The sequence below is a fragment of the Myxocyprinus asiaticus genome, chromosome 7 (genome assembly GCF_019703515.2).
Source record: "Myxocyprinus asiaticus isolate MX2 ecotype Aquarium Trade chromosome 7, UBuf_Myxa_2, whole genome shotgun sequence".
Lineage (NCBI taxonomy): Eukaryota > Metazoa > Chordata > Actinopteri > Cypriniformes > Catostomidae > Myxocyprinus > Myxocyprinus asiaticus.
The window spans coordinates 34,179,296-34,207,048 of record NC_059350.1 but is presented as its reverse complement, the minus strand read 5'-3'; the positions used below and the strand labels follow the sequence as shown (position 1 = coordinate 34,207,048).

Sequence of the window (27,753 nt, the reverse complement as noted above, 5' to 3'; positions counted from 1 at the left end):
TTGAACCCCCAACCTTCTGATCAGTAACCCAGAGGCTTAACTGCTGAGCCACCACTGCCCCTATCTGATACTTAATGTATCTGAAGCAGCATTAAGTATATGCCAGGAATAGGTATACTTACACAGACATGTTAATACTGTATGGATGCAGCATAGATACAGTTACAGAATTACAATTTCAGAAATAATGTTATAAAATTAAGGTTTCAAATATGAAATTTGACTCTGAAAACATGAAATGGTGAAATAAAATGTGATGTTATGAATTATAAAATATATACTGTGTCATGACAGCAGCAAAGTTTAAGAGCTGCCTTTGATATAAGGGGCTGAGACGGGTTAGAGCTGGCATATTTTAGCATGGCTTTTATGTGGCAATGTGCTTTACACAGAATTTGGTACAAAGCCTTTTCAGAGCAGTCTTAACCCGTTTGTGTGCACGTGAAAGGGTTAAAACAAATGTTGATCTAATCGTCTAACTAATGCTCCGGTGAGTTGTACAATTTCCTACCCTTTTCTTCAGCCTGTAATACTGACACTCATGACGAGTTGGAAAGAAGGAAAAGAAAAAGAGGAGAGAAGTGAGCTGACAGGCAAAAGACCCTCTCATCCAGCTGTCTGACCCCCCTCCTCGCTTGCTCTCTCCGTCTCTCCCAGAGGGTTTGTCCTTCTGGTCTCGTCCATGATGAATGGACCTGTCGAAAGAAACTCATCCTAGACCCAATTAGAGACAGAGAGAGAGAGGGTTGGGGGAGAGTGAGCGAGTTTAAGAGAGAGTGACAGGCAGAGAAAGAACAGAAGAGAAAGAATCTAAAACATGAGTATGTAGGAAAGACTTGTATTATTTTTGTATATACTAACTTTCATAGCAAGGTTTCTATAATATTTAACACTGGACTTATGTTCTGAACTGATTTGCACACACATACACAAAAATATATACTCCATACAAAAACATACTATGTTAAACACAGTTACTTCCGAAATGCCATATACTGTTATGGTCATAGTTATTGTTGTAAAAATTACAACTGCAGTAACTTTTTTTTTTTTGGGTAGTAACAATGGTTTCCAATTTATGTTTTTATGGGTTATGAAATAAGTTTGTATATTATGAAGTTTTCTTTTATTAATTAATTATAATTAACCAACATTAATAGATGCTGTAATCATTGGGGTAGTTTTATATATTTTTTATCAACACTGAAAATTATTTAGTATACGATAGCTTGCAGTTGCATGACTGTGTGCCTGTCATAATCCGACAAAAAACTGAAGTCCCCCCTCCACTGTACAAGCTGATATGGCCCAACAAGTGTCAGGCAATCCCCTTCTGTTACTTTTCTCAGCGCTGGCAAGGGTGGGCCAATCACATTCATTCATTATTACAGGATTATTATTGAGGATTTTTAAAGATGCTTTTATATATAATGCTGAGGTGGGTTTCCATTCACAGGTAGGAATCCTTGCAACTATCAGTTTATATAAAAAAAAATATTGTCCAATGTAAAAATGTCTCCAATGAGATATTAAAAGTTCTGAGATTTAAATGCGGATGTATGGAGGATTTGGTTTTCAGAGCGTCAAGTGCCCCCTGCAGGAATAAAACTTTGTTTCTCACAAGACAGTCAGTGGCTGACAACATGTGCAATTTCAGTTTGTAGGTCTGTTACCCACACAAAACTTTCATATGAATTTAGAAAATATGAAATATATCACGAGTTATAAGTGGAGTCAGCGAAGATGTTAAAGGCATCCATAGAAATGATCAGTTTATTTTTCAAGGTGAAGAAAGCAGACAGAAATTTTAGATGAGCAGGTAAGAATTGTAATATTCTAATACTCTCTCTGAATGACTGATATGATATACTGTGTATACATATTTAAGAGTATGCAATGAATATAATTTTCTATTTATCTGTGCATTAATTTGAACTGTTATTATGCACTGTGTATTGTGCTGTAATGAAACATCATCATTTGAATCATGAATAAATGAATCATTTTTACCTTTAAAGAAGGTTTTGTCAGATTTAGCTCACTTCTGTGGAAATTTTTCCCCACAGTATAGCTAAGTAAACCCACACATACACACACACACAGACACACACACAGATCGGACACCTTTCTGAAATAGCCACCGGGACATTTTGTACAGCAGTGAATAGAAGATTTTTCTGTGATGCCTCTCAATTTCCTCTGGGCTTTTGTTGTTTTGGTGCGTTTGTTTCCTGCTTACAAGTGGAGGCTGTGTGAGTGTGTGTGTGAGTATTAGTGTTCTGTAGCTCAAAGGTAAACACACACACACTCACACACGTTTACACAGCCCTGAAAGAGGTCTTAGGACTTTAACCTTGTCGGTTTAAGCTGTAATGTTACTGACAAGAAGAGAACAGTGTGTGTGTGTGTGTGTGTGTGTGTGTGTGTGTGTGTGTGTAAGAGGGAGAGATAGAGACAGAGAGACAGACTGAAAGAGGAAAACAGAGAATATAACCCAAAGAATTGGATGGAATTCAAAGATGCTTTCTTTTCTAACACATCCAAGAGATTCCCCACATTTACGTTCAAACACAAAGATGAATAGTGCGAGAACTTTGCCTTTCACAATCACCAGAACCGAGAACACACTTAGCAAATATACCAAGTTAGAGTGAGATAAAGACCTGGATGCTATACAAGAGAGACAGGTGGAGAGAGAAAAGTGAAGATTAAGGATGAGGCCAGGCAGATAATGAAAGAATGAAAATGGCTGAGATACTAAAAGAGAACAGGCAGGGAATATAAGACAGAGGGTCTTTTAACAAATATAGAGAAATATAGAGGTATAGAGAGGGCGAAAAGAGAGAGAAAGAAGGCATGAATATAAAGCAGACCCAGAAAAGATGGATGAAAGGAATGTGGTAGGTAAAATTAAAATATAGACAGTGCAGGCGTTTAGGGTAAGTTACAGATGGTGAGAGGAAGTGATCAGACACACAAGAGAGGAGAAATAGACAGAAGAGAGGGTGAGAAGGAGAGTTGGAGGGGGTCTGGAAGAAAAAGAGGATGACAGCACAATTAGGGATTTTAATTCTCTGCTTGACTGAGTAAGTCCAGTCTACATGATAACGAGCAGTTTCAATGTAATAAATCTTTATGATACACTGACACGGACAGCATGGCACAACCACATATACATGGATCATAGATCAATAATATGTATTCTATGCATCTTTATGAGAAGGAAAATTACTAAGTTTCATGGGTATCCATTGTTTTAACACATTTTCATAATTTAATTAATGTTGGTTTCCACCTTCTTTTTGACCCTTAGAATGAAAAAGGCAATTTTATTGTTTTTGTTTTGTTACTTTGTTACACAGGATAAAAAAAAAAAAAAAAGGGCCACAGGTGATTATGTGCTTTGTAAAAATGGATCTCAACAAAGTTTAGAACTCTTGTCCCTGATGATATCTGCTTAACAGTATTCTGGTTGAATTTGTTCTTGTGCATGGTATACTGTAACAATGATATGCAACATGTCCAGCTAAATCTGAGTTGTTTTGTAATTACATCTATCATCCAAACCTTCACATAAGAAAACAGGTAGCCTAAATACAAACTGCAATTTGATGTAGACAAGAAAGGTAACACAGGTTTTCATTAACCCATTAATGCAAGTGAGAGGCCATGTAATGTCCTGTGTAGTGTATGTACTGTATCAAATGTTTTTGACACTTGTACTGATAACTTTGTCTAGCCCAACAGTACTTGTTCTACAGAGGCATGCGCTGTTTTACTGCAGAACAGAGGGGTATATGACAATGCATAGTAACATTGGATCCACTTTATATTAGGTGTCTTTAATTACTACATACTTCAGCATTTGATGCAATGTACTTATTATGTCCTTACCCTAAACCCTAAACCCTAACCCTACTCCTTAATCTACCCTCAACCTCAGTAGTAGCAAAAGTGAATCTTGCGAGAATTTTGCAGAGCAACGTGTAGTTACACAATAAATGCATTTTATTGTATGTATTTTAATGTTAGTACATAGTAGTTAAAGACACCTAATATACAGTGGGACCATAAAATTGTTTTGTACCAACTCATGTTTGAAGACTGTTTCCTTGTTTTATGCTAATTTCTCAGTTCTTTGAAACCCTTTGTTACTATAGAGTCACTAAATTTTCTGTTTGGCAGTGCTTTTCTCCCAGCATCACTTTACAGCACGGTAATATAGGCTACTCTCAAATAAATCTTTTGAAAATTGCCTTACAATGTTTACCTGCACACTACTATTTTGTATGCATGGTGTTCTATTACCTCCAAATATACAGATTGACCTTCAAAATTGAATTGATCCCACTGATGTGTTCTAGGCAGTGAAATAATCTGTGTATTTTCTGGCTTTGTGTGTCATTTGAAGAAACATGTTTTTGAGAAAAATATTTGAAGTTTAAGGTTTGTACAAATTGCTGTGTAGTTTTGAGATATTTGTTTATAGTTTCATGAAAATGTTGAATTGTTCCATGAAATGTGTCTTAGCGATTGAGAAAAACTGTGTCACCATTTACCTCATATTGCTCCAAACCCATATGGAACCCAAAAAGAGATGTTCGGCATAATGTTAGCCTCAGTCACCATTCACTTTCATTGAATGGAAAAAAAGATGCAGTGAATAGTGACTGAGACTAAACTTTCTGCCTAACATCTGCTTTTGTGTTCTGCAGAGGAAAGAAGGTAATATGGGTTTGGAACAACATGAACATGAGTAAAAAAATGACAGCATTTTCAATTTTGGGTAAACTATCCCTTTGATTTATAAATAAATAAATAGTTCACCCAAAAATGAAAACTTTGTTCTAAAACAACAAGGATCCCAAAAGGACATATTGGGCATAATGTTAGCCTCAGTCACCATTAATTTTCATTGTATGGAAAAAAGACGCAGTGAATGTTAGCCTCAATAAAAGTATAGTTCACCCAAAAATTACAACTTTGTCATCATTTACTTACATTCATGTTGTTCTAAACCCATATGGAACCCAAAAGGAGATATTGGGAATAATGTTAGTCTCAGTCACCATTCACTTTCATTGAATGGAAAAAAGATGCAGTGAATAGTGACTGAGACTGAACTTGCTGCCTAACATCCCATTTTGTGTTATGCGGAGGAAAGAAGGTAATATGGGTTTGGAACAACATAATGGTGAGTAAAAAATGACAACATTTTCAATTTTGCGTGAACTACCCCTTTGATTTATAAATATAGCAGACATCAGAAGGTTTGGAATTAGTCATTTTTGCAGTGTAGTTTCAATCAATACTCTTTTTGGACTGAGGAGTAAGGTTTTTTCATAGTACACTGAACTCATTATTTAAAATTATAAAGGAAAGTTGAATTTTTCATTATATAACCCCCTGTAAATCTACTACAAGTACTGTATTTTTCTTTGCGCGAACACCTAAGGCTTTAAGCTATGACAGATTCAGCATAGGAATTTGTTAACGCTAACATTTAGTCTTTGCCTGTTTACCTTGGACTAACAGCGGTTTTTAAATTACATACAGCATGTCATCGACCTCCACCACTGGCATATTTGCCAATAGTTTCCTCAAGCTGAAAAGACATTTCGGCACGACTCTTCATTTGTTCTTCAACCACTGGAACCATTCGTCCGTTAACAAAACAACACAGCGAATAATTTTTCCCATCGGAGACATCACACTCCGTCATCTACTGTACATGCCCATTAGCTCTGGGTCTGTGTGTGTATGATAGAAACCCACATCACTGGAGTATGAAGTCCCCTAATGAACTGGCACCCTAACTGCAAGCAGCATCAAAGGAAAGCAAAATCTGTTAAACTAAAAGAGGTAATTGGAAAGTGAGCTGTCACAGCACAGGCGGCCTCTGAATCTGTCAGTTTTGTAATGAAGAGAAACATCACTGCCTTCTTTGACCGCTCCCCCACCACCCTCCCACCCCCCACCCCCAAAAAAGAAACACACAAAGACAAGCAGAGGATGGGATAAACACATATTCAGCTCATTACATGTAGCTCCTCATTGGTGCTTAAGTGAGTGTAATGCTGGAAAAGACCTGAGATCACATGCATCAACCTCTTCAGGGTACATATCTCAAATCACATATGGCCTTTCAAACAGAATCGGCCTTCCATATCCAAATAAATGCTCCTTTTGATTGGCTTGACAACACTTTATATTGTTGCTTAGCTGCTCAATTAATTAAGACCTTGGTGATTGTCAAAGGAATAGTCCTTTCTTATTTACACACCCTCATGTTATTCCAACCTGTGTGATTTTCTTTCTTCCAATTCATTCCAAAAATAAAAGTGAATGAGGATTAGGGCTGTCCAAAATGACAAAAAGCACCATAAAACTATCATAAAATTGTCCATGTGACTCAAGCTGTATATTCCAAGTCTTCTGAAGCCATGTGGTAGCCTTGTGTGGGGAACAGACCAAATCTGAGTTGTTATTCACTGAAAGTTTTGACATCGGCCCTAGCTCTCCTTGGCCTGTTCATGACAGAAGCAGTGATGGCAGATTCATGAACATGCTGTAAAAAGAACACTGTGAAATGTACAGTAACTGACTGGCAGCAATTAGCTAGTAAGTTGCTGTAGTACATTACACAGTATGATAACTGTAAATTTAATCCCAGTACCTATAAAATACTGTAATTGTTATTACAGTAATAATCTCAGTACTGTAATTGTCATCAGAGTAATAGAATGCTTTATTTTGTATCACAGCAAATATTATACTACTGTAACAGGCAATACTGCATTAATTTTAATACTGTATTTTGTATGTAATTTAATAATTACTGTAAAATGAAGACATTGTGTTTGTCACAAAAATGACAATAATTGTATAACTTCATTCAACTTTCAACATTTTAAATTTGAAAATACATTAGACTAAATAGATTTTATTTTGTAGTTTTCATTTTGTAAACATTTTTCATTTTGTAAACCTTTTCTTCATTTTGTAAACTTTTTTTTTTTTGTTTTGTTTTTTTTTTGTAAACAACAACACTACTTTTGTGAATATACAAATCCTTCCTCTTTGTTCAATTTACTCTGAAAAAAAAATGCATGGCCTGAAATTATTTTGTTAATCTTCCATGCATATTTAGAGAGTTTTAAAATGATTGCGTTATTGTTTGAGGAGTTTTAGATAATTTGACTGTACTTCTAGAGACAAATAGAAAAGAAAGAAAAAGAAAAAACAAAGGATAATCATAAAGATGAGTGCAAGTCCACTACTGTTTTACATTTGCTTTCTGAGGCTCGTTGACAGTCACATGTATCCTAGTAACATTGATTCAATGAGAAAAAACACACAAAAACATCACTTTGTAGAAAACTCTGTCACACAAGATATTTTCAAGTAATTTTTACAAACAAAACTGTCAAATCCAAGCACTGGAAGCAATTAAAATGCCCAGCTAAAAGTGAAAATGTATATTGTAAAATGTAGAGTTTTAAACAATAAAATGTCTAAGACCGACTTTATTGTTCCTGAACTGTATTCGTCTTCCTGAACTGGATACTTCTTCCTGGACTGGATTCTTCTTCCCAGCAGTGGAAGGAATTAGTTACTAATGTAGAAATTTATAGGCAAGACAGATGGCTCTATGAAAATTTTTGTTGACTCATTACTTCCCATTAGAAATACCACAATATGTTTCTACTACTGATAACACAACATAGAAGGGCAGTAGCGTGACACACACTGCTGGTTTAGGTTTTGTGTGGTTTCGGTACATGTGTGTGTCTGTAATGCACAACATTTCTTGAAATTACAAGGACACTTGGAAATCCCACATGGAAACCTTAAGTTTGCTCAGTTTCTGTGCACTTTAACATGCTTGATATATCCAGGGATTGTGTTTAGAGGTGGGGTCTTAATACAATGGAATGTATTATGCTTCCACGAGTCGGGAATGAGGCCCTGTATGCTCAAGTTAGGCTAGCAACAATCTATCCAACTTAGCTGCTGCAGTCTGCACTGCGATGAAGCTCAGAAAAAAAAAACGTGATCCTTCAAAAATGTTGTTCTGTTTAAAAGTCTTACCCGTTGTTGTGTTTTGTTTCGCCTCGGCCCACTTCAGTACTTGGTAACCCATGCCTCACGGTAGCTAGCAAGAGAAAAACAATTGTCAAGCTTCTCCAAACGGAGCTAGCCAGCGCATCAACACACACACAATTTCCAATTTAAATTTTATCCAATAATGTTAATGTAACTGATGACGTTATTAACTAAATGTTACCAGATAACAAAATCAATATTTATTTGCAATAAAATAGTATGGAGAAAAGCAGGTGTCCATCAGCATATCGTTAGACTTCCATCATTTGTGTAACTGTTAACGTTATGGAGGATTTAAACATGTTAGATCCTCCTCTGTCTGCATGATAACAAAAACTAGAAAATGTATGTGTTGGAAATAATGCACAGTGTACCATCAGCAAAGACAGATTATTGTTTCTACTGCTGGAAAAAAGAAAATCCCGCTCAAAATTACTGCACTGTGATTCACAGGAAAAATATATTTACTGTAGAATTCACCCACCAAAGAAATTTGACCATGATGCTTTGCAGATCTACAGCAACATGCTGTATACAGATTCTACAGTAAGCATTTGTTCATTATACAGTAATAATGCTGCGAAAACTACAGAAATTTGTTACAGTGCAGATCACGCTCTTCAATGAATCGATTGATCCAGTTCACAGAACTGACCTGAATAAGGGGTCATTAACATGGACATCCATGGCAATAATTATTAAGATTGAGATAAAAAAATATATACTTTTTTATAGGGTAAAGTATATCAGTCCTGTTTGTATAATCACATTTAATGCCATCTGCAAGAAAATGTTAAGGTTGCATGATACTGAATGCATTCTCAGGGATCAAATGTCAAGCTTCATTCAAAGGAGACATTTATTTCCAGTTGTTCTGGTATCTACTGTATGTAGTTAGCTTTAAAATATCAGCAAAAATGCCAGCAAAACACACTTTTAATCCACTGTGTGAATGGAGTGAATGAGGTGTGATATGGCCATTAAGTAACTTAAATCAACAACAGTGAGGGACCAGTGAGAAGTGGTTCAAGAAGAAAGCAAAAACATGTCTTGGCAAGTCTTCTATTGAAAACGAGCAGTTTACTAGCAAAGCAAAGGAGGCAGGAATGGGGCATGTTAGAAGTGCACTCAGTAAAAAAAAAAGAAAAGAAGTTTGATTCCAAAAGTAACTGCCCTGTTATTGAACACTTTCACTCATAGAATAAATAAATCATGGCTACCTGTGAATAGTAAATTTCTACAATGGCATTGGTGATGGAAAACTATTGTATTTGAATGATGCTGCATCCAGGCCACTAGGTGTCAACCAAGTCCAAGACAACTGTTTCTTTTCTTGAGTGCACCTTTAAGCTGATGTGTAGTTTTGTCAGTGAAGATAAAAATTAGCATGAAAATGACCTCATGTTAGCATTTGGACTTGCCAGAGCAAAACTTACTACCTACTATCTACTGCAGGCAGTACTTTCAAAGAAATTGTGAGTAAAAGTGACCCACAATCTTCTACTTTCAAGAGACTTCACTAAATAACATTCTTTCTGTTCACTCTTCTGTTCAGGTAATATCGTTGAAAGTGTCCATTTGTTTCTTGTCTGCAGTAAAAAAAAAAAAAAGAAAAAAGAAAAAAAAAAGTATTTTAACGTCTGTCACAAACTGACATGGTGATGACCCTTAGTCAGAATTATTTGTTCATACATCATATTGATCTGGTTCTCGAGTTCAACTCAATGATCTGGTCATAGCGGTTAACAACTCATTGGAGGGAAAGACTGTCTGTGAATAAAAACTTCAATTTTTGTCTACTTTTGTGGCTTTAGCAGACTTGGATTATAGCGCACTAGCTATAAAGACCACTTTTATGGTGCATTTTAGTCTTGACAGCTCCAGTCCTCATTCACTTTCATTATATGGAATAAAGCGGCAAGAATATTCATAAAAGTTCACCTTTTGTATTCCATAGAAGAAAGTTATTTGTGTTTGGAACAACAAAGATGTGAAATATTCTTTTACGAACAGAGTTGCTGTCTATCATTTTAAGTCTGTTTCATCTAAATAATAAGACACTACTACACTACAGTACAGATACTTCAGTTAGGACAGGGTTTTTTGCAATAATGAATAAATAACAGCCCGAAGAATTCAAATAAGATGGTAATGCATGAAAATTATGAAATAATAAACAGAGAATTTGCACAAATAACCTGTGGGCTCCCTGTTCAAAACAAACCAGCCTAAAGGTGCTTGGCTGGCCTTATGTAGACACTAAAGGCACTTTTCCACTGCATGTTATGGTTTGACTCGTCTAGACTCTGCTCGCTTAACTTTTCTGAGCTTGCTTTTCCACTCCAGTTTAGTGCCGCCTCAACGTGGGTGGGATTATAGGCTGATCGTCATAGTTGCGCTGCCTCTACTGCCGTGACATCATCTTAAACGCACCACAAATATTACTGACGATAAACAATAACACGACCGCTAGCTGTTAGCTACTAGCTCATTGTGCTGCATAAAGCAGTTGTTGCATAGTGATTTTACACAAGTGTAACAGTTAAATTGGCCTGGTTGTTTTAGAAACAAGCTTTCCAGTAGCTGGGCAACTAAATAAAGTGAAGCTTTCAAGCAGAATATAGAGTTAACGTAACAAAATGTACAATCTTCCATCGTGGACTCCAACAACGCAGAGTCCAGGGCACTCTTCCCTCCCATTGCTAGACGGTTTATTGCCATAAATAGCGTCCATTTGGTCGAACCATTTCCACTTTTTTCTGTTTGAACCACTCCGGCTGTTGTGGTCCTTGATGGTTCTGTAGTCACTTTTTTTTTTTACTTTTCCCTACACTGTTGGTAGGTCCGGTGGTAGCTGTGTGCGGCCAACAGCTGAGACACTTCCTGAAAGACTCATGGACGTTTGTCGCTAACGAGAGGAAAGTCTGCACCTCGTTTATTGACCACGGCGCACAGCCATTTCTTTTCACAATTCGAAAGTCGCGTGAACAAATGATATTGCTGTCGCTAACTTTAAAACTAGCTGGTTGATGTCCCGTGTCGCAAATCCAGTGATGCTGGTAGTGACGATTCTCTCTGACCAATCAGTGATCTGCAGGGTTTTGATGTCACATTTAGTATCGGTTCGTCTCGCTTGGAACCTCGACCGAGGTGGTACTAAAAAAAGTATCAGGTACCAGGTACTATCCACAGTGGAAAATCCCCAAAAAGCGAGCAGAGTCGAGTCGAGTTGAGCTGTGCTGTGGAAAAGCCCCATAAGCTGATTTCCACTGGTCTGTTTTGAACTGATTGTTTATAGAGGTTTTGGGCACATTTTAGCTCAGGCAGAGAGACCAAATAAGCCAGCTAAGACCAGCAAACTACCTGATCAGACATATGGAGAAGAATATGTGCATCTCTAAGCTCCTTCATGTTTGGAGTAGGAGTAGCAGAACTTGAGCAGCAAGGCCAAAACGTGCTCCGGTCTGGTTATCGACTGTGGTTCATTCTGACGGGTAATTCCGATCTCACCACTAAAAGTCCACTGTCATATCTGGGACAGGAACCGCTGCCACGTCCGCATGTCATTTTGAATTATCTGCTGTAATGCGATCTCACCACTCCATATCTGCTTTTGTTGAACTCCTGCCGACTAGGAACCACTGTCCCATCCACATGTGATTTTGAATTCTCCGCTGTAATGCTAGCGAGCTCATGCATCAGGCCGCCCAGTGATTGGATGGAAGTGTTCCTTCTCATGAATAATGTGGAGAAACGCTCAGATTAAAATGACGTATTAGTGTACTCTACTACCAATCACAACTCAGAGTTTATGCATATAGCTCATATTTTATGAGGTTGCTTCAAGTCTCATTTTTAAACTGGAAGAAATGGCAAAAAAAGAAGAAAAAAAAGAAAGAAAAAACACTTTCTGCTTAATAATAAACATGAATGCTATAATTGTTTTCAGTGATGTGCAACCTGTTCATATCTGTTAACGTCTTAAAAAAATAAATAAATAAAAAGTGTTTTGGGGTTTCATGACCCTTTAAACTGGTTATGCAGTCTAAAAGCATTCGACTACTGATGTGCAGGTTAAATAATAATAAATGGCATTTGAAATAAAATAAAAAGAAAAACTACAGAGATGCTTTAAATGAATATGTATAGTGTACCAATGCTTCAGGGGAGCAGAAAGGGAATGAGTTAGATTAAATGAGATAGGGTGTATGGAGAAACAAACAAAAAAAAAAAAAAAAAGAGAGAGAGAGAAAAAAAAACTGTTTAAGATGTGAGGGGAATGACAGCTAGTGTCTGTTCCTGCTGTAAAATGCACAGCAGGACTCATTATCAGTGTGTGTGTGTACAAATAGTGTGTACACACAGACTTCTTCCGATGTTAACTATGTAAGCTCTCATATCTGTCACACTAATAGCCATTGTTATGCTGATATGCACAGTAGGACTGACACACAGGTTGATCCCACTTTAATCATAATAGAACAGTTAAAGCAAGATAATACATAATCATACCAGCATGTGATAGATTGACTTTACAGACCTACACATACCATACAATTGAGGGGTTAAAATGAATTCCAGCCATTTAACTTTTATTTAAAAAATATTAAACAAAGTCAGTGGTTTGACAGTCTAAAGAGTGGCTTTTCTTCTCATGGTTTACATTTTCTTATTTGGAAGGTATTTATGCTGTTTCTTAAATGCAAAGCTGATATTGGGTATTCAATCATACTGTTACATCTAATACATAACTTTATAGACCCCTTCACATACACACTTAATATAATTTAGCACTCATTTCAGAACACTTACATTTTTGCACTATTATTTCTGTTCAGCCTGCCACTGCTGTTTTTTTTTTTTTTTTTTTTTTATAACATTGCTGCTACTTCAACATACTGCTGCTATTTATAATTATTACACTTATGTACATATTTACATTACACATTAATATATGAGTGCATATATGTATACTCATTTTACACATACATTACACTACATATTCTCCAGGGGTGGGGTTGTCTAGCCATGCTCTATACACATTTGCACTGCACAGTCTCTAAGCACATTGCTATATTGTGTAAGCTTATGTAAATTTGCTGTCTGTCACTCCCCATTTGTCTTACTTTCTTTGCACATACATGTTGTCCCAGTTTTGCGAGAAGCACTCAAGAAAGAATTTCATTGTACTTGGTACTCTGTACTTTTGGGTAGTTGTCAAGTAACATGGGCATTAACCGACTTATCTTGTTTTAATTTTGCTGTAGCTTTATACTGTTTATAAAGCTGAATGCAATTTTTTTCTTTTCTTCAAATTTATATGCTATAACAGTTTATCAAACTAGACATCGGGTACTGACACAGTGAAGTATAGATGTTAAAAAGATTTATTTTTCTATAAATCAGATTGATGTGAAAATATTACATTATTAAACATGAACAAAATGACAAACTTCTTGAAAATTGTAACAGATTAGAAGCTTTACAAGTAAAAAAAAAAACATGACAAGATACAGAAACACAAAAACAAATAAAAGGAAAAAAGACGTTTGGTGCTATTATGCTAGATAAATATTGATTAATGCTGAACTAGAAGGTAAATAAATAAAACATGTGAAAATAATTATAATTCAATAATGTGAAATTCGTATAAAGTGACAAACATTTTTTGAATTTCTGTTAAGGGCAGAACGTGACAAACAACACTGTGCAGGAAGTGGTATTTGACGCAAAATGATGTACGTGATAAGTACTGAAATGTGGAACTGGAATAGACATCAAATGGATCTCATCAACCTGTTTAACTTATGGTGGACCAGTGATGCAATTTCACTCTTGCAGAGGACACTAAAATCAGATGCTGGATGTGGACAGGATGTCCTCTACCAGATGTTTGTACACCCAAGCGTCACCTTTGAGCCGTTGCCGACGGATCCCGACCACCTCTGGCTTCTGTAGGATACATACCTCAAGCTCAAACTGCGTGGTCACCTTCCCAAAGTCTGACTGTGTGTGGCACTTCAGAGTATAGCTAACAGAAAGAGAGAGCATTACAATAGCACATAAATAACTTGTTCTTGGGAAGATGTATAGTGGTTTTGCTTAGAGCAGTGTTTCTCAGTCCTGGTCTTGGAGTGTCTCTTGGAGTCTTGGAGCACTTCTCCATTACCAGATACACCCAGTTCAGTTCATGGAGCACTCACATCCAAGAAGTGCAGTACAGGGGTACTCCACCACAAGGACTGAGAATCACTGGCTTAGACGTAAGAAACTAATTAAAAGCACATGGGTTTAAAACAATCACTGTTTCGGAAATGTAAGATATACCGTAAATTAAATTACCCCTTCTGAACGAAGTCCACATTCTTCTCTGGTAAGACACTGAGAATCTGATTGAGCACTTGGTCGGCATTAGTCTGACTGGTGAGTGTCACGTTGTATTGAGCCTGAAAACATTCATCATTTATAGTTAGGAAATCAGGTGTAGCCGCAGAAGAAGTGTTAATAATGGACAATATAGAAAGATTTCAGTTATCAATGCCAAAATGATGGGTTTGATTCCTAGGGAAACCTGTTTTTTTTTTTTTTATCCACCTTGGGAATAAAAGCATTTGGCAAATGCATAAATGTGTATGTAAAAAATCTCATTTATATGAAATACTCATTTATATGAAAGGTGTCAAAGAGACATGGTTTGTAAATGTTTGCTTGACCCTCAGTAAGGTGGTGTGTTTGTAAGGGTAACTACTGTTAAAAATAACATTCACCCCTAAAATGAACATTTTGTCATAATTTACTTACCCTCATGTCGTTCCAAACCTGTATGACTTGACAAAAGGTGTGGAACGAGCTCTCATAGTGTACATGAATGCACAACGGATTCATGAGATTTTCACCAAAAAAATATCTTAAATTTGGGGTTGTTTCTCACCAAAACCTACCGTTTGCTTTCAGAGAACTTGGAATATGATGCAAGAGGTGCATGGACTACTTTTATGATACTTTTGGGTCCTTTTATAAACTATATTGTAATGCACTACTCACTGCTACTGTATTGACATTATGCACCACAATATTCATGTCATACAGGTTTGGGAAATGATGAGAAATGGTAAATTATGAAAGAATTTTCATTTTTGGGTAAAACATTTCTTTAAAATGAATGTTCCAGGTTCAAGAAGTTAATCTCTATAGGCTCCATTTGTGGCAATATGTTGATTATCCCAGAAAATAACATCCCTATTCTCCTGCAAACATGTATAATGTTTAAGTCTTGTGGCTATACTTCTAAAACTGTGTGTATTTTTATGCTATTGACTGGCCCCATTTCTTGCATTACATTATGCTAAGCAACATCATGAAAAAAAAAAGTCTAAAATGAAAGATCAGTGATGACTGAACATGAAAGCAAAATCATGTACAGATTTAGAAACATTCAAATATGGAAAAACAGGAAAATTTCAAACAGACAGTTCCATTTAAACAAACATTGTAGAGCAGAAAGTGTGAAGAATGTAATCTTGAAAATTAAGTGAAAGTGTAAAAGTTAGGCAAATGAAACCTTAATTTTGCGTGGCCCGTCCCGCGGTCCTCTCTTCTTGCTGGGTGTTAGCATTGTGATAACTTTATCAAGGCCTCTCTCCAGACTGCCGAACACCTTCGCACCCTTTCTCTTCGGTCCACTGTCCACCTTACAGCCTGCCAGGTCCAGAGATCGAGACCTGGACACATGGTAAATGCATTAGAAAGGAGCAAAGCTTTCATTCGATAGCATCAATTTGCATCGTTCTAGAGCTTCTCTGCAGTATTGCAAAAAAGGTGTTTCTATAGCTTTGAAGGGGTCATATTATAATGAAAAAAATTGTCCTTGATAAGTGAGATAACAACTGTTCATTAGAAAAAGTTTCATTGTACTATTAAAACACTGAAATTTCTAAAAACTAAAAAAACATTTACTGGAAATAAGCTGCAAAAAAGTCTCCTTCCGTATTTTGTCCCAAAAATAAAAAATCTTAAAGGGAAAGTTCACCAAAAAATGAAAATGTTCTCATTATTTACTCAACTTCATGTCATCCCAGATGTGCATGACTTTCTTTCTCCAAAAAGGCAGCATTAAAATAATCCATAAGAGTGGTTATATCTTCTGAAGCGATATGATAGGTGTGGGTGAGAAACAGATCAATATTCAAGTCCTTTTTATTACAAATCTCCACTTTCACATTCTTCTTCTTTTGTTTTTGGTGATTTGCATTCTTCATGCATGTTGCCACCTACTGGACTGAGAGGAGAATTTATGGTCATATGTCTTACTTTGATGGTGCTTTTATGTCCTTTTTGGACCTTCAAAGTTCTGGCCACCATTCACTTGCATAGAATGGACCAACAGAGTTGAGATCTTCTTCTAAAAATCTTTGTGTTCAGCAGAAGAAAAAAAGAAAGTCATGCATAAATGATGAGAATTTAAATTTTTGGTTGAACTATCCCTTTTTAAATTATGGTGATATAAAATTTCTAACATTATTAGTGACCCTTAGTGGAAAAAAATTATGATATGGCCCCTTAAAGGTTAGGTGTGTAATATCTGTGTAATTTCAATGTCTCTCTCTCTCTCTCTCTGTCTCAGTTATTCCACTCTTCTCACACCACACAGAAATGTTCTCTACCTCCTCTCAGGGCTGAAAGCCAGTATCTCCAGCTCTCCTTGCTGGCTGCTCTGCTGTTGGTCCAGGTTTCTCCTTTGGGACATGTCTTTAGAAGCACTGCCCACTCCTGCACACTCACACAAGACAAACACGTGTCACTACATGCTACACACTGGCAGCAGCACTGGGAACAGTGACATGTACACCTGTCAGTATGCGCTTCGGGAGTTGTCTCATACACATGAGCATCCACACACACGCTGCGTCCCCGGTGTACTTCTGTCCGTTCCAGTGCAGGAGGTGGTGTGTGACAGTAACGAAGTGGACACAGTGGATGTTAGGACATAAAGACTTTTCCCCAGACACACTGCACCCATACCAAGACACACATACACACTCACTCACTCAGACTAAATCAAACTACAGATACCAGGTAACACAATGTACAGCACAGAAAACACACATCTAATGTCCTTCTGAATCACCAAAATCTAAACGTTCCAAAACAAGATTTAATTTAAATGAATCTAGTCACGTCGCTGTGCAGAACAAAGCTTAACATACAACTTACACAACATAATATAAAATCGAATAAAATAAAACATTTACCTAGATGTTTATAACATTTGCAAAAAATAGTTCACCCCAAAATAAATGTTGATAGTGACTCACTTTAAAGCTTTAAAAAAAGCACCAAAAAGGAGTGTCATATTAAAAATTTTCACAAAGCATTCGATTACTTTAGAACAGACCAAAATTTATGCCGTTAATCATTCACAAATTAAATAATAAATCAACTCATGTATGCAGAGCCTGAATCAGATATATGGCGACATGTCGATAACATCAAACCTCATTGGTTCTTGCATGTCTCATGACCAAAAGTCATGACATAATGACATGAGAACCAATGAGGTTTGATGTTACTTACTGTACATGTCCCCGTATTTCATTTGGGCTCTGTATCTGAGTTAATAATGACTTACATTTCAGTCTGCTCATCACAGAAAGTGATCGCATGTCTTCAGAAGACTTGGAATATGATGGGTGAGTCGCATGGACTACTTTTATTTTTGGGTGCCTTAAGCTTCAGAGCAAGTCACTATCAACTGCTACTGAATGGAAATCAGCGATCGCAACATTTTTTAAAATATATTATTTTGTGTTACGCAGAAGGATGAAATCCAAATTGGTTTGGAATGACAAGAGGTTGCTTATAACAGAATTTTCATTTGGCTTATGTGCACTTTATCAGAGAGTACATGAAGGTATGATCTGAGGTACTGTCACCACTGGGAGCCTTCATTACCCAAGACATCATCTCCTCATAACTGTCATTCACTTATAAAATCCATGTTATCACTTTTGTTGAGTTTTTGTTTTGCAGTCGTTTCCTACCCTTAAGCGTAAAGCTCCCAGTCACTAGGGATGAGTGTAATAATCATAAAAGTATTTGGACACTTAAGCCACATTTAATGTATGAATGGTATTACATTAGATAACCAAGTGGCATTTATTCTAAAGGAGGATAGCACAAGCACACTTTTCAAGCAAAACATTTAGCAAAACATTTGACACTTTCTGGTTGTTAAACTTAGCGGAACATGTGCATAGTTAATGTGGTGAACTACACCTGTGGTCACTCTGCTAGGACGCTCAGAAGTTCAGAACTTTATGGGAACTGACTTCATACAGTTGAAGTCAGAAGTTTACATACACCTTAGCCTTGACTACATTCACAATTCCTGACATTTAATCGTAGAAAACGTTCCCTGTCTTAGGTCAGTTAGGATCACAACTTTATTTTAAGAATGTGAAATGTCAGAATAATTATTTATTATTATTGTGAAATATTTCTTTCATCACATTCCCAGTGGGTCAGAAGTTTACATACACTTTGTTAGTATTTGGTAGCATTGCCTTTAAATTGTTTAACTTGGGTTAACCATTTTGGGTAGCCTTCCACAAGCTTCTCACAATAAGTTGCTGGAATTTTGGCCCATTCCTCCAGACAGAACTGGTGTAATGGAGTCAGGTTTGTAGGCCTCCTTGCTCGCACACGCTTTTTCAGTTCAGCCCACAAATTTTCTATTGGATTGAGGTCAGGTCTTTTTGATGGCCACTCCAATACCTTGACTTTGTTGTCCTTAAGCCATTTTGTCACAACTTTGAAGGAGTGCTTGGGGTCATTGTCCATTTGGAAGACCCATTTGCAACTGAGCTTTAACTTCCTGACTGATGTCTTGAATATATCCACATAATATTCCTTCCTCATGATGCCATCTATTTTGTGAAGTGCACCAGTCCCTCCTGCAGCAAAGCACCCCCACAACATGATGCTGCCATCCCCATGTTCTTCGGCTTGCAAGCCTCACTCTTTTTCCTCCAAACATAACAATGGTCATTATGGCCAAACAGTTCAATTTTTGTTTCATCAGACCAGAGGACATTTTTCCAAAAAGTAAGATTTTGTCCCCATGTGCACTTGCAAACTGTAGTCTGGCTTTTTTTATGGCGGTTTTGGAGCAGTGACATCTTCCTTGCTGAGCAGCCTTTCAGGTTTTGTCGATATACGACTCATTTTACTGTGGATATAGATACTTGTCTACCTGTTTCCTCCAGCATCTTCTCAAGGTCCTTTGCTGTTGTTCTGGGATTGATTTGCACTTTTTGCACCAAACTACGTTCATCTCTAGGAGACAGAATGCGTCTCCTTTCCGAGCGGTATTATGGCTGCATGGTCCCATGGTGTTTATACTTGCATACTATTGTTTGTACAGATGAACATGGTACCTTCAGGCATTTGGAAACTGCTCCCAAGGATGAACCAGATTTGTGGAGGTCCACAATTTTATTTTGAGGTCTTGGCTGATTTCTTTTGATTTCCACATGATGTCAAGCAAAGAGGCACTGAGTTTGAAGGTGGGCCTTAAAATACATCCACAGGTACACCCCCTATCAGAAGCTAATTGGCTAAAGGCTTGACATCCTTTTCTGAAATTTTCCAAGCTGCTTAAAGGCACAGTTAACTTAGTGTATGTAAACTTCTGACTCACTGAAATTGTGATATAGTCAATTAAAAGTGAAACAATCTGTCTGTAAACAATTGTTGGAAAAATTACTTGTGTCATGCACAAAGTAGATGTCCTAAACGACTTGCCAAAACAATAGGTTGCTAATATTAAATTGTATTGTAAAGTGTATGTAAACATCTGACTTCAACTGTACATCCACTTAAAATCACCTTGCAGCCAGTGGATACAATTGCAAAAATGGCTAAGAAAAGAGAAGTTAGTTCTGAAAAAAGGTCTAATGTCATTGTACACAGATTTGACTCTTTGTTTGATATTTTGTTATGACATTCATGCAGTGTGTGACGTAAGTATCCAAATAAATTTTTAGGGCTACTGTATGAGGCAAATTTGGAAAATATAGCACATAAGAATTGGTGTCTGAGCGGAGAGAATTAAATTAATTTAAAAAGTGTGCTCTTCAGGTAGATAAAGACACATACACAGAAAGAATGAAATAAAAACATTATTTGAAGGAAAACAATATAACATGCTTTTCAAACTAAACTTAAAAAGTTGACGAAAGTGCACCAATTGTATACTTATAATACACTTGTAGTGCTACAATGTTTAATTGAGTAGTTATTCAGCTCACCTTTATTTGTGTCACTGCTCGTGTTTGTAATGTTGTTGGGTGTTGTTACTTCAGTTCTGTTGGGTCTGGCTTTTCTACTGCACATTGGAGTTCGGGGCGGAGGAAGAGCAAAAACATCTCCATTTGTGCTGGTCATGGCAAGATTCTCTTTATTTTCTCTCATCCTATCACGCGTCTCTGGCTTATATGGGCGGGGCCTGCCTTGGTCTATGAAGGGGGAGTGGCCTAATTCATTCCGCTTCTCTGATGTTTCAGAGGTATGTTTCTGAATAAAAGATAAAGATAAATTATATAGCACATCAAAACTTAAAGGGATAGTTCACCCAAAAATTTAAATTATCTCATCATTTACCCTCATGCCATCCCAGATGTGAATGACTTTCTTCTGCTGAACACAAACGAAGATTTTTAGAAAAAAAAAAAAAAACTCTCAGCTCTGTAGGTCCATACAACACAAGTAAATGGTGACCAGAACTTTGAAGGTCCAAAAAGCATAAAAAGGCAGCATAAAAGAGATCCATATGACTCTGATGGTTAAATTCATATCTTCAGAAGCGACATGATAGGTTTGGGTGAGAAACAGATCAATATTTAAGCACTATCAATCTCCACTTTCACTTCCACATTATTCTTTTGTTTTTGGCAATTCACATTATTTGTGCATATCACCACCTATTGGGCAGGGAGAATTTATAGTAAAAAAAAAAGGACTTCAATATTGATCTGTTTCTCACCCACACCTATCATATCGCTTCTGAAGATACGGATTTAACCATTGGAGTCTTATGGATTACTTTTATGCTGTCTTTATATGCTTTTTGGACCTTGAAAGTTCTGGCCACAATTCACTTGCATTTTATGGACCTACAGAGCTGAAATATTCTTCTAAAAATCTTCATTTGTGTGCAGCAGAAGAAAGTAAGTCATACACATCTGGGATGGCATGAGGGTAATTAAATGACGAGACAATTGGTTTTTTTTTAATTTGGAGAAATTAAAAGGGTTAGATTATGGTTAAAGGTAGAGAAAAAATAAAAGAAGCTTTGGGGCATCTAAGAAGCACCGGACAGATGGAGAGAGTGAAGAGCAGATAGATAAAGATAACAAGGTGGCTAACCATGCGTGGAGTGTTTGTGGTATGTGTGTTCTTGGGCATGAGAGGGGTCCAGGGATTCTCGTCATCGTAGCAATCAGGGGGGAAGACCATAGAGCCAAGCACCACTGGGTGAACACCATCATCATCCTCACTGAAGCGTAGATTCTTCTTCAGCTGAGAACAGACACACAGAATTATACTCCTATAAACTGCTACACCTACACAACATTACACTACACCTGTGACTATAGTGATATTAATAAATGAACAGCATATCTATTACTCCCTTGTGACTTTTAATAAAAAGCCCTGGCAAAAAAGTACCATAGCATGTTGTTGTTGTTTTTTACATTATACCATGGTAATATCATGTTTTTGGACACTACCATGTAGGTAATACCATGGTTTTCCTTAAAGAACCTTGGAGTACCATATTAATACAACAGAATATGAATACGGTAATCATTCAGTATCATGTTACATATCAAAGTACCATAGTACTGCCACAGTACAGTAGTGTGGCAGGGTAAAACTACTGCACTCAATAAAAATCCAATAAATTGGTAATGAATGTGCGATTATGAGAGACTCACTTGTATGTCCAATAAAGGGGAGTAGGTCGGGTCAAGCACAGGGCATTCTGCTCTCAGACGCACAGGACGACCCTGACGCTTTTTAGCCAGCAGTAAAAGGTAGGTGGCTGTAGTGTGGTCATACTTCCACTGAAGAAGCACACACAAAGTCAACATTTCTCTTCTGTGTGAAATGGATAATGCATCAATGTGAACTTCTGCAGTTATTCCAGGATGAACTTCAAAGACATTAGACATTAATCTTATAGTTCATACAAAATCTTTGTATAAACACTGGCCCTTAACACTTAGTTTTCTAATTTTAAACCATGATCTGCACTGCACATAAAAAAACTAATACTGGCATTATATTCATGCTGGTTAGCCAGAGGGGAACTGGCCCCCACTGTGAGCCTGGTTTCTCCCAAGGTTATTTTTCTCCATTAACCAACATCTTATGGAGTTTTGTGTTCCTTGCTACAGTCGCCTTCGGCTTGCTCACAGGGGTTCTAAATACAATTATTATTTAATTACGTTTTATAGACAATTTACAATCATATTTAATCAAACTACACGATGATGACTCTAAGACTTTATAGCTATTACAGTTTCATTTCTGTTAATGCATGATTTTCTTTTGAAACGATGCGTGTTTGAAAAGCGCTATACAAATAAAAATGACTTGACTTATGAAATATCTATAATTATCTCTCCATTATAACACAGGGAGTTCTGACAATCTATCTAGGAGCAGTTGAAGTGGTCAATGGACTAGTATCTACTGACATCTGGTGGTCATAACCATTAATTCATCACATGTAAAGCCATTCCAAGCAGTCACAATCCCACTATTTCTCCAAATAATTGATTTCAATTAATTCATTATTTATGAACTAATGAATAATTTCCTCTTATTACTTATACAACAAAACTGCATAACTTTTCAGAGTCAAATTTTGGAGTTAACTCACCATTTATAGGTTCAAACGTAACCTGTGTTTATGTCTTTGCCAAAAAGCATTTTACTTTCTTTACAAAGACACTTTCTCCAACAAAGAGAAAACACTACCCAATTTAACAATACACCCATATGGCAATTACTGTCACTACTGTTAGATCGGTTCAATCAAAAAACAAAGACACAATGTACCAACTTGGTGGATAAGTGGATGTCTCATTTTTTATACTTTTAAAAATTGAAAGGGAGAGGAGTCTAGTTTCTCTACCTCTGATACAAGCTGGATTGTGCAATGTCTGGACTGTTTGAAAGCCACTGCCATTTCAGTAATACAGTCTTCATCTATGTGACCCAACTAAATAAACAGAACAAAAGAAAATGAAATTATACACAACAAGGTAAGAAGTTCTAACAGAGTTGCTTAACTATTTATCAAAGTACAATAACATATTTATTTGAAAATGCAGTATACTCTACTTCTAATAGCTGTAATTAGAGTTAGGGAAGAACAGAGCACTAAGCATTCTTCAGTAAGAGATCAGTAACAAGAGACTGTCAATAAACACTGCCGATCAATAAACAGCTTGATTCATGTCTGCATTATTCACTGAGGGGGCTTTAATATTGAACCCATATGACCTAAAACATTAAAGCTTTAAAGGAACTATTTAAAGTAGATATAAATCAATAAGAGGATTGGGGAAAATTGATGAATCTCAGTCTCCTGTTGGTATGGATATAAAGTGATCATTTACATTTAATCATTTAGCAGGCAATTTTATCCAAAGCAACTTTCAAATAAGAGTAGTGCAAGCAGAAGTTGATTTATCCAAGGAAGAAAAGAATACAAGTAGTGCTGCTACTACCATACCACATTTCAATTGAGTGCTAGATCAGTACAACGCTAAAGCAAAAGTGTAATTGCAGAAAAGTGTAGTCTGAATTATGTAAATGCAAGAAGGCCATGTCATTAACATGAATGACAACAACAAATATCTCATACAAATACAAAATAATTGGGTGTCTGAAGCATATGATGTGACTATGACCTTGTTTATAAAGTAACAAAATGCATAATAGAGCTCAACTCACAGGATGTTTACTGTGCCACTCCACTGGTGTGCTGTAACCCTTCATAACCCAGGGGTGATAAAGCAACTGTCTAACTGTCAAACGCCTCTTTGGGTCCACCTACAGGAGAAGAGAATGAACTGTCATGAAATTGTATTGCCTTCCTAAAACACATGATACAGACAGACTAACCATGCACAGTACCTGCATCATATTGTTTAGAAGCAGAATACTAGCAGGTGAAAGCCATTGTGGGTTACTGTATTTGCCTCTCTGTCAAAACACAAGACAAATATTTTAGGAGCTCACACAATACAAAACTTTGTTTTACTAATTTTTGTAGCTCTATAGGTCCATACAATGCAATTGAAGCTGCAAAAAGGAGATAAAGTCAGCATAAAAGTAATCCATATGACTCAATGGATTGATTTAATTAATGTATTCTGAAGCGATCCAGTTGGTTTTGTGTGAGAACTGACCAAAATATAACTCCTTTTTTTTTTTTTACTGTACACTTTGCCATTGCATTATCTAAGCACGATCATGATTTCAAGCTCGATCAAAGGCCTGATCACCATTCCCTTGCACTGAATGGACCTTCAGAGCAGAGAAATTCTTCTAAAAATCAACGTTGGTGTTCAGCAGAAGAAAGAAAGTCATACACATCTTAGATGGCATAAGGGTGAGTAAATGATAAGTGAGTTTTCATTTTTGGGTGAACTAACCCTTTAAGAAACTTCGTAAATACTTAATGCATAGATGAACAAAATATTAAATTAACAGTGGTAAGCCTGATTTAACACACAAAGCAACACACACTTACTGTGATTTTTCTGTAGAGGACCATACAATTGCCATCATCAAATGGTAGAAAACCACACAGCAAAGCATAGAGCAACACACCCATACTCCACACATCAGCCTGAAAAAAATAAATATAAATAATAATAATAATAATAATAGGACATACACCCCTGTTTAATATGTAATTTCTTGAAGTTGGGCTGTTGAAATGTGATACACATACACAGTGTTACACATTTGCCAAGCTGACCTCAGAGCCAATGTACGCCTTGCCCTGAATGAGCTCAGGAGCTGCGTATGCTGGACTGCCACAGCAGGTCATCAGTTCATAACCCAAACCACCCTAAAACCAAAGCAACATTCACATTGCCACTATTACAAACAAAAGGTTTAGGTAATAAGAAACAGTCACCGTAGATTAATACACACCTTCGGTTTGGCACAGAGGCCAAAGTCAATGAGTTTCAGGTTCTGATCCTCATCAATTAGTAGGTTTTCCTAAGGCCAGGTTAGAACGGTTATAAATGTCATTTCACCAAACACTGTGTGAATGTGAGAAATCGATATACAGTACATAAGCTTTTAAAAATCACATGTACTGATCAAGAGACTAACTGGTTTGAGGTCCCTGTGGGCATAGCCCTGGCTGTGAACATAAGCCAAAGCAGAGATGATCTGACGGAAAAAAACTCGAGTCTCCTCCTCTGATAACCGGTCTTTAGCAATAATGTAATCAAACAGTTCTCCTCCAGGACAGTACTGAAACAGTGAAGACACAGATGGAGAGAGGTATTTGAAAAGTAAACCACACACACACATACAAAAAAACAAACAAACAAAAAACAGATCGACAGTTAGAGCAAAACATACCTCAAGCACCATGTAGATCTTACTGGATGTCTCAATCACATGGTACAGACGACATACATGTTGATGACTGAGGTTCTTCATAGCCTCAATCTCTATTTTAACTCGTGCCAGGTCATCCTAGAAACAGATAACACACACGTAAGGAATGGCACCCTAATTTATCCCACCAAAAATAACATTCAACATGTAACTTCTGTAACAGACGTAGACTGTGTTCATTATTAGGCTTGACCTCTGCATCTTCAACATGCTCATGTAGTGTATCTTGAAAGTGAAATAGACAAAAATGTAAGAAATATTTTAGCTCCAAGTTCCGCCAGCATCTTCTAAAACAAAGTTAGGGAACACCAATTCAACAATATTCATTCAGATGTTGTTTGGTTAGGCAATGTTGAAGATCTCACCCCTAGGTCTTTCTTCACCATTATTTTGATGGCCACTTTCTCTCCTGTCAATAAGTGCCTGCCAAGTTTAACCTTGGCAAACCCCCCTGTGGGTTAGAAAAAAACCAAAACTGACTTCCCACATATTTGCACTAGAAAGTTTTAACTTGAGCAAAACAATAACTTTTTGAATTTCCAAATTTTCTCTCATACACACCACCTCATGTACACAAGCATAATAGAAAAGACATTACCTGAGCCAATGGTTTCGTAAACCTCATAGTGCTTGAGAAGTTCAGAGGTGTTTTCTGCAGGCATGTTGTAGGCCTCTTAGAACTATATAAAAACAGTGTATTATATACAATTTAAGTATATTAAAGAGACAATCGAAGACCACCGATTTAGTGGCCCCACGTGTTTGCGACAAAATAATGACATCATGGAAAAGTGTCAAGTGATCAAAAAAGTAGCATTTTTCAACTGCAAAGTTGAAGGCTTTTATATTTCATTGTCAATCAAACAATGCTTATTCTCTATCCGTGGAAAAAATGAGAAAATATCATAAGCGTATTACTTAATGCGTTGTATTAGTTTTCTTATGTTCTGATGTAGCTCCTCTAAAAAAAATTTTTACTCGGATACTCGTGGACCAGAATAGTGGATCCTTCAGTTTGTACAGTCCATAAAGCTGCAGACTTTAAAATACAGCTGTATGGAACTACTGCCCGTTAATAAATATTTTTGTAAATACATTACGATAGGAGTAGTCAAGGCTTGCTTTGACTGATATGTTAATAACAAACTCACCAGCTCTGCTCTAGTGAATGTTCGCTTAAAAACGCCGATAAAAGCAAGTTCAAAACAACAAAGAACCAACATTTAACGTTAAAAGAGGCAATGGTTTACTCCGTTCATGATTACATGTGTTTGTAATCCGATATAAAACTAAAATTGCCCAAACACATTTCATTCAAACATGTTTTCAAATTTGAATTTCCCACATTCTACGTCAGACGACGTCCTGTTCTTCTTCTTCAGTGGATTTACTGGCGGGTTGCAAACCAACTATTAAGGTGCATACCGCCACCTCCTGCGCTGGAGTGTGAAGAGACTTGGGTGGATAATTCGTTATACCTTATGAATTTCATAACCACCTTAATCATTTTACCAGCACCTTGTATTTAATATGTTGGTAATTGTGAATTACACTGTAGCAGTTCTCTATGGAGTATAACAACACATATTCAACTGTCTCTTTAACCTAACAGATGTCACATAATGGACCCTTTTCAAAGACCTGTTATGACCACTGATATACAAATAGAACTGGATTGCTGACGCAACTGCCAGCAGGAGGTGAAGCCACCGGAAGTTTTCGAGCGGCCATTTTAGTATGCCCAACCTCTCATAGAGTGTCAATAACCTAGTTTCCATCCACTTTTCGCGCTGTTTTGTTATCGACAAAGTGAAAACGCAGAAAACAATATTTGCCGTCTTCTGCCTGTTTCCATTCAAATGGCCTTTAATCAATAAAAATGGAGTGCATGCTTAAAAACAACAACAACAACAAAAAAAAACACACACT

At 36.8% G+C, this 27,753-nt stretch overlaps 1 protein-coding gene across 2 annotated transcripts; it reads right to left on the bottom strand.

Moving 5' to 3' along the window:
• Window positions 1–12,593: 12,593 nt before the first annotated feature.
• On the bottom strand, window positions 12,594–27,192 carry melk (maternal embryonic leucine zipper kinase). Of its 2 annotated transcripts, XM_051702348.1 has the most exons (18): window positions 26,976–27,192; window positions 26,423–26,504; window positions 26,190–26,275; window positions 25,786–25,902; window positions 25,531–25,674; window positions 25,345–25,413; window positions 25,166–25,258; window positions 24,935–25,033; window positions 24,316–24,384; window positions 24,133–24,231; window positions 23,309–23,395; window positions 22,104–22,232; window positions 21,532–21,684; window positions 20,415–20,679; window positions 16,770–16,875; window positions 15,668–15,827; window positions 14,449–14,552; window positions 12,594–14,137 (listed from the first exon to the last, which is right to left on the bottom strand). In XM_051702348.1, the coding sequence occupies exons 2-18, from the start codon at window positions 26,484–26,486 to the stop codon at window positions 13,960–13,962; spliced, it is 2,022 nt and encodes a 673-aa protein (XP_051558308.1). In that variant the 5' UTR covers window positions 26,487–26,504; window positions 26,976–27,192; the 3' UTR covers window positions 12,594–13,959. The 2 variants fall into 2 exon arrangements, with proteins under 2 accessions (XP_051558308.1, XP_051558309.1); XM_051702349.1 differs by lacking the exons at window positions 12,594–14,137; window positions 14,449–14,552; window positions 15,668–15,827 and adding an exon at window positions 16,346–16,515.
• Between the last annotated feature and the right edge of the window lie 561 nt (window positions 27,193–27,753).

Bases quoted from the DNA above. Each gene is read 5' to 3' on its own strand.
- melk (XM_051702348.1), bottom strand. From the start codon at position 26,486: ATGCCTGCAGAAAACACCTCTGAACTTCTCAAGCACTATGAGGTTTAC. The intron at 23,396-24,132 runs GTGAGTTGAGCT...CTGTTTATTTAG, and splicing joins AGTGGCACAGTAAACATCCT to TTGGGTCACATAGATGAAGA. The intron at 20,680-21,531 runs GTTAGCCACCTT...TCTTTTATTCAG, and splicing joins CCACAAACACTCCACGCATG to AAACATACCTCTGAAACATC.